Source organism: Musa acuminata, chromosome BXJ3-6, assembly GCF_036884655.1.
Source record: "Musa acuminata AAA Group cultivar baxijiao chromosome BXJ3-6, Cavendish_Baxijiao_AAA, whole genome shotgun sequence".
In the NCBI taxonomy this organism is placed as follows: domain Eukaryota; kingdom Viridiplantae; phylum Streptophyta; class Magnoliopsida; order Zingiberales; family Musaceae; genus Musa; species Musa acuminata.
The window spans coordinates 8,986,892-8,994,370 of record NC_088354.1 but is presented as its reverse complement, the minus strand read 5'-3'; the positions used below and the strand labels follow the sequence as shown (position 1 = coordinate 8,994,370).

The 7,479-nt window shown below is 48.6% G+C and overlaps 1 protein-coding gene across 1 annotated transcript; it reads left to right on the top strand.

The window, feature by feature from the left end:
- Positions 1-2,443: 2,443 nt before the first annotated feature.
- On the top strand, positions 2,444-6,916 carry LOC103987581 (respiratory burst oxidase homolog protein B). Its single transcript, XM_009405918.3, has 11 exons — positions 2,444-3,132; positions 3,210-3,369; positions 3,460-3,508; positions 3,587-3,700; positions 3,790-4,221; positions 4,302-4,688; positions 4,780-4,991; positions 5,074-5,176; positions 5,250-5,332; positions 5,727-6,313; positions 6,641-6,916. Exons 1-11 carry the CDS (start codon positions 2,553-2,555, stop codon positions 6,748-6,750), a joined length of 2,817 nt encoding a protein of 938 aa, XP_009404193.2. The 5' UTR covers positions 2,444-2,552; the 3' UTR covers positions 6,751-6,916.
- Positions 6,917-7,479: the final 563 nt, after the last annotated feature.

Sequence of the window (7,479 nt, the reverse complement as noted above, 5' to 3'; positions counted from 1 at the left end):
AATAATTACTCTTTGCAGGAGTTGTGCATGACATTTATGCCACACTTTCCCTTCCCTCGAATCCCGTTTGTACTAAGTCAATAATATACATGCATGCGTTCAAGGTGGCAAGTCAACTTTTTTTCTCCTTCCACCGCAACCTTCTTCGTCAATTCCCACACGAGTTTCCTATGACACAGGAAATTGTTGTCGTTTGATCCTATCTTTAATCCACAGAAATTAGATCCAAGCATTTTGGGGTCTACGAGATTGACTTTGTTTTCTCTTTCTTATTCTCTCGATCCATATGCTTAGAAGATTAAAACTATCCAACTTCATGATTAATAATCACAATCACATTATATTAATCTCTTATACGAAGATATCAGCTAATCTTAGTTACTAAATCCATTTACCTCATAATAGTTTGATTCAAGATTCAACTTCATCAAATAAATTCATCTTATTTATACACACGTATATATATATATATATATATATATATATATATATATATATATATATCAATAAATAAAAATATAATTTTTGTTTTGACATTTCAATTTATTATTGAGGGTTTAAATTCTCATCCTACGATTTAATGAATTTTTTTTTATTTGTACTCACCTTAAGGGAATCCGATAAACTTAAAAGATGAATGTTCAAAATCATCTCTCGTCGAATTATAAAGTATAAATCAAAATTTAAGATTTGTGCCCCAAAATTCAAACTTGGGTGCCTCATTGGGACCCCAAATATGCATCAAAATTCACATGCCAAAAGAAATATTAGATGCGTAATCGAGTAGGGAAGCATTGTGGGGTTGGGAATTCACCATTCCTAAAACAAGCGGCGCCCATGGCATTCATTGGGTGGGACCTATCCACACCCAATCTAATACTACTACAACTCGATCCAAGTTTGATTTCTAAACCAACCTACAAATACTAGCTCTATTTTTTTCTTATTATTATTGTTATTATTATTATTATTATTATCATTTTGATTGTGTCGAATATAAACCAAGTTGATGGTGTGTAGTCAAAGAAAGCTCTTTGGAGTGGATAAATCCACTATTTGTTTGAGTCGACCTAATCTTGTTGTTTCTTTATTGATAGATTTTGTTAGATTTTTCAATGACCACAACCAATTTTTTGACGGCATGTTTATGGTTCAACATTGTCCGGCCTCCATTAGTGCTCCTCTAGAATGGCATGAATGATCACGGAGATGACTTTGACAATAAAAAAGTCTTGGTTGGTATCAAAAACTATTGAAGCTCCTCCATCTTTGATTTTTCTTAATGTTCCTTAAAATATTCATGCAATCATCATTTTTATGGTGGTTTATTAGTAAAGGAAAAGTAGTCTTCTTTTGTAATTCGTTTTAAAATAATTATCAACTACGGTATATTCAGAATAAAAAATATATATCGAGTGAGATTTCAAACTATAAAAATAAATAAATAAAAAATATAAAAAAATAATAATTATTTCTTTGTTTCAAAAGTAAATTTCTTTATATATATATTATTGCATATATCAATATATAAATCTACCAAATGTGATTCTTGGAAGCCTCTTCTCTGTTTCAAACTCCTATTTATTAATTAATATATTGCTCATTATTTTTAGAGGAATTAAGTCAGGAGTTTAACTCTAATTAAAATAAAATTTTCTAATTTAACTAAAACTCTTAAGGAATAATCTTGAAATATTATACATAATTCCAAAAACCTTAGATAATTTCCAGAGACTAAAAGAAGAAGAAGAAGAAGAAGAAGAAGAAAGGTAATGTCATCGGCGTATAAACAGTGTTCGTAATCTGCTAATCTTCTTCGACGGACATGTCGATGATGCGTGTGAAATGGATGAGAAGTCGTAGAATGCGAAGATGTCACGGAGGATGAGAAAAGAGAGATTTCCCAAGAAGCAATCCCAAAACTGGGTAGGTAATATTCCTCCATGGACAGCGGCAATCCGCGGGCCATAAATTTGGGAGGAACGGTAAGCTTCAGGGGAAGCAGAAAGGAGAAAGAGGAGGAGGAAAGTTGGCAACAAGCTTTCCCAAGACGAGGTAGGCAGGTAGGTGGACGGGCAGGTCAAATTCCTCCATTTACCGTGCTGTGAGCAAAGCAGCAGTAACATTTGGAGGACACACAAACGCGTCTTCGTTTACGAGCGAAAAGAGATGCCGGTCTAATCGAGCTCGTCTTCCTCCCCGGACGCAAATGTGAGAACGTGATCTCCTCCCGATGACGGCGTCCAACCCGACGGAGCGACGCCGAGACACATGCGGTCAGTGCGATCGACCCCACCGCAGCGGCTCGTTCGTGATGGTATCGACATGCCCACGCGTTTTCTTTGGTCGCTTCTTCTTGGTCAAACGCTGGCGAGGGCAACTGTCCGCCACCATTATCATGCCTTCCTATTTGCACACGTTTCTGGAGCCGTGAATTGAGTTCGCCCAACTCGGTCTTTATATGTGTGCGTGCTTCTGTGAGTGATGATATGTAATAGGATATCAGCTACCGGTTTGGAGGTGATCGGTGTTTTGTGGGAGAGGCTGAAGTGATGCAGAGGATGGGAACCGATGACGACGGCTACCAGGCGTCCGACATGGTCGAGACGGAGAGCGTGGGCAGCGACCGGGTGGGCTTCAGTGGCCCGCTCAGCAAGCGGGGGAGCCGGAAGAGCGCCCGGTTCAACCTGCCGGCCTCGTCCGCCGCCGCCGGGGAAGACGACGAGGCGTACGTGGAAATCACCCTGGATGTGCGCGACGACACGGTGGCGGTGCACAGCGTGAAGCCGGCGGCCGGAGCAGGGGGAGGCGAGATGGAGGACCCGGAGGTGTCGCTGCTGGCGCGGACGCTGGAGCGGCGGTCGGCGTCGTTCGGATCGTCGGTGATCCGGACCGCGTCGTCGCGTATCCGGCAGGTGTCGCAGGAGCTTCGGCGGCTGGCCTCGGTGACGAAGCGCCCGACCGCCGGCGGGAAGGTCGACCGGTCAAGGTCGGCGGCGGCCCACGCGCTCAAGGGGCTCAAGTTCATCACCAAGACCGATGGCGCCGCCGGGTGGCTGGCCGTCGAGAAGCGCTTCGACGAGCTCGCCGCCGACGGCGGCCTCCCCCGCTCCCTCTTCGCCCAGTGCATAGGTAATTATTCTCTTCGTCTATGTACTACTACTGCTACTTCTTCCTCCTCTAATTTGGGAGCAAAACGAATGGCGTAGGCATGAAGGAGTCGAAGGAGTTCGCAGGAGAGCTGTTCGACGCGCTGGCGAGGAGAAGACACATCACCGGGGACAAGATCACCAAGGCGGAGCTGAGAGAATTCTGGGAGCAGATCTCGGACCAGAGCTTCGACTCCAGGCTTCAGACCTTCTTCGACATGTACGTAATCGACTGATGAATCCACGAGTGATAGGACTGCAAGTCACCGCGACATCTTCCCCCCTAACTCGCTGTCTCTGCTTTGCGCAGGGTGGACAAGAACTTGGACGGAAGAATAACGGAGGAAGAGGTCAAAGAGGTAAGCAATTAAGAGCGTGTACCTTCTCCATCTGAAACATGGAAGTATAATAACAACGTAATCGAACACACGGCGCAGATCATCACCCTGAGCGCCTCGGCCAACAAGCTGTCCAAGATCAAAGAACAGGCGGAGGAGTATGCCCGGCTCATCATGGAAGAACTAGATCCCAACGATCTTGGCTACATTGAGGTGATTGTTTGCTTCCTATTTGAGCTTGAGAACGAACGAATCCCATGATCTCCGTTAACCGAGTTGAGAATTCTTTGGGTGGTCATCAGATATACAACCTGGAGATGCTGCTGCTGCAAGCGCCGACGCAGTCGATGAACATAGGGACGACCAACAGCCGGAACCTGAGCCAGCTGCTGAGCCAGAAGCTGAGGCCGACGCAGGAGCCGAACCCGCTGCGGCGGTGGTACCAGCGGGCGAGGTACTTCCTGGAGGACAACTGGCAGCGGGTGTGGGTGATGGCGCTGTGGCTCTGCATCTGCGCCGGCCTCTTCGCCTGGAAGTTCGTGCAGTACCGCCACCGGGCGGTGTACCACGTCATGGGCTACTGCGTCTGCGTCGCCAAGGGCGGCGCCGAGACCCTCAAGTTCAACATGGCCCTCATCCTCCTCCCCGTCTGCCGCAACACCGTCACTTGGCTGCGCACCAAAACCAAGCTCGGCAAAGTCGTCCCCTTCGACGACAATCTGAATTTCCACAAGGCAGGTTACTCTTGATGAATCCATTCGCATTCTATCGCAATGGATTGCCGATGGCAATTGATCGATGGAGTTAAATGCAGGTGATCGCGGTCGGCATCGCGGTGGGCGTGGGGCTGCATGCCATCTCCCACTTGACGTGCGACTTCCCGCGGCTGCTGCACGCGACCGACGCGGAGTACGAGCCGATGAAGCCCTTCTTCGGCGACACCAGGCCCAACAACTACTGGTGGTTCGTGAAGGGCAAGGAGGGGTGGACGGGGGTGGTGATGGTGGTGCTGATGGCCATCGCCTTCACTCTGGCCACCCCGTGGTTCCGCCGCGGCCGGGTCAGCTTGCCCAAGCCCTTCAACCGGCTCACCGGGTTCAACGCCTTCTGGTACTCCCACCACCTCTTCGTCATCGTCTACATCCTCTTCATCGTCCACGGCTACTTCCTCTACCTCTCCAAGAAATGGTACAAGAAAACGGTAGGTGCACATCCACGGCGACGCTACTCTTCTTCGTCTCGATTACTTGGGCTAAGTAGCATCATCTCCGTGTCATGTTGTGGTGGATCAGACGTGGATGTATCTGGCGATCCCGGTGATCCTGTACGCGAGCGAAAGGCTGGTGAGGGCATTGAGGTCGAGCGTGAGGCCGGTGAAGATACTGAAAGTGGCGGTGTATCCCGGCAACGTGTTGACGCTGCATGTGTCCAAGCCGCAGGGCTTCAAGTACAGAAGCGGGCAGTACATCTTCGTTAACTGCGCTGCCGTCTCCCCCTTCCAATGGTAATAATCGATGCTGATCTCGATGTCAATTAGACAGACCTCCTTCGCAGTCTCCAAATTGTAGTAACAAGGTATGCGACAGGCACCCGTTCTCCATCACCTCGGCTCCGCAAGACGACTACATCAGTGTGCACATAAGGACGCTGGGCGACTGGACCAGGCAGCTCAAAATGGTTTTCTCGGAGGTATGTGGTGCTCTGGTGATGTGGCTTCGAAGGTTTCAACAGGCGTCGGTAACGCAAGCTTGGTGTTGTTCAGGTGTGTCAGCCGCCCACCGGCGGGAGGAGTGGACTGCTGAGAGCTGACTACGGTGATAGCAGCAACAATGGGATGAATCCAAGGTGAGTCGTGCTTATCCCGACCCTCGTTGCCTCTCTCTCTCTCTCTCTCTATTCACGAGAATCTGCTGGACTTGCCATGTGCCTGGCTGCCCTATGCCTGCTGCTCTGCAGCGAAGGTACGGGACGATTGGGACCGTCAGCATTGACTGCCCATCATCCCTAGAGGGGTGGGTGGGAACTGAGAGGGTGGGCGGTCCAAAGTTCACATGTCAAACATGCAGTCGACAGATCCTGAACGCGACCAAAGGTTGCGTGGATCGGGATCTTTCGTCTTGTTGCGAGAAAAATGGGGACTCGGTGACCGAGGCAGGGATGGGAGATGTTGGGCATATGCAGAGGATTAATAAGAATTGGTTATTTCGAAGAGATTAATCGCACTTGTATTACGCTACAGCTTTCCGAGGGTGCTGATCGACGGGCCATACGGCGCACCGGCACAAGACTACAAGAAGTACGAGGTGGTGCTGCTGGTGGGGCTGGGCATCGGGGCCACCCCCTTCATCAGCATCGTCAAGGACATCGTCAACAACATGAAGCAGTTGGAGTCGCTGGGGCTGGGGGACGTGGAGGAGCAGGACCTGGAGAACCGGGGGGGAGGCAGCAATAGCAACAGCGGACACCACAAGAGGGGCGGGTCGACGTCGACGTCGGTGTCGGTGTCGACGTCGTCGTTCAGGACGCGGCGGGCCTACTTCTACTGGGTGACGAGGGAGCAGGACTCGTTCGAGTGGTTCCGGGGGGTGATGAACGAGGTGGCGGAGACGGACAAGAAGGGGGTGATCGAGCTGCACAACTACTGCACCAGCGTGTACGAGGAGGGCGACGCCCGCTCCGCCCTCATCGCCATGCTGCAGTCGCTCAACCACGCCAAGCACGGGGTGGACGTGGTGTCGGGCACCCGCGTCAAGTCCCACTTCGCCCGCCCCAACTGGCGGAACGTCTACAAGCGTATCGCCCTCAACCACCGCGAAAAACGAATCGGTATGCTCCCCGGTCTCGTCTTCCCTTTAGAGAATTTGGTCACCATATGGTACTTGATACACATGCATGCTGCCGAATTATTGCCTCTCTAGTTTATTAATGTTCAAGTGAAGTGGACTGCAAGCATTAGATTAATGGTCATGCCGGTAGTAATCTAATCGGAAATCAGTAGCTTGCAACCAACAGCAGCTTCGTATTGACTTTTAGTGTCCTTTATCGTTATCGCTTATGACAATGGTGTGAAATTTCCTATGCTCATTGACAAATACTATACTGTAGCGCTGTTTGGACTTGGGGCTAACCTCGCCAAAACTTTTGTGATTCCAGGCGTGTTCTACTGCGGAGCCCCGGCGCTGACGAAAGAGCTACGCCAGCTGGCTCAGGATTTCACGCATAAGACCACGACAAAGTTCGACTTCCACAAAGAGAACTTTTGATCCACCGTATCTCTCTTAGACACACACCACTGGCTATATAGCAGACCGTACAAATACTATTATACTCTGGATGATCATAAAAAACATTGGGTCTTTAGATCCATATAGAGCACGCTCCTTAACTATTTTGTACAGTATCATTTATTTGTCCTTTTTTTTCCCCTTCTTTTTCTTGTCTACTCGTATTCATCTTTATGCTAGATTTGTTTATCCTAGATAGTCTCCTCGTTCAACGCCAAGGACTGAGTTAAGCCACCAACGTTTACTTTGGGAGGGGCTAGAGATCATCTACAGACCTTTTAGTCAGTCATAGATTTAATGTATGAGCATGAATTGGTCCACATCAATCAAGGACTGATGAGCCAATAAGACAATTTGATGGACACCACCCTTCGGGCCAAAACGAGCAATGGAATCTGTCCTTTGAAATTTGTTAGCTTGTCCTCGTTTACTGAATTGTCGTTACCACCTGCTTGCTTGTGCTACATCACATCGTATGGTTAATCCCATCGACCTCGGCTAATTAATGCGCACTAGTCACGGCGTTTATAACCTCTTATACGAAAATTAGTGTTGCTTTGTTGAACACTGACATCTCGTCATATCAAATTCATCTCGAATCCACCCATAGTATTTATCTGAATCCGTCCCCACCCAATTAGCGAGCACTCCTATCCAAGTAAGTTGATTGAGTAGGCATAGGGTATTTATTCCAACGAAATCCAACCA

Bases quoted from the DNA above. Each gene is read 5' to 3' on its own strand.
- LOC103987581 (XM_009405918.3), top strand. From the start codon at position 2,553: ATGCAGAGGATGGGAACCGATGACGACGGCTACCAGGCGTCCGACATG. The intron at 3,701-3,789 runs GTGATTGTTTGC...GGTGGTCATCAG, and splicing joins ACGATCTTGGCTACATTGAG to ATATACAACCTGGAGATGCT. The intron at 4,222-4,301 runs GCAGGTTACTCT...AGTTAAATGCAG, and splicing joins ACAATCTGAATTTCCACAAG to GTGATCGCGGTCGGCATCGC.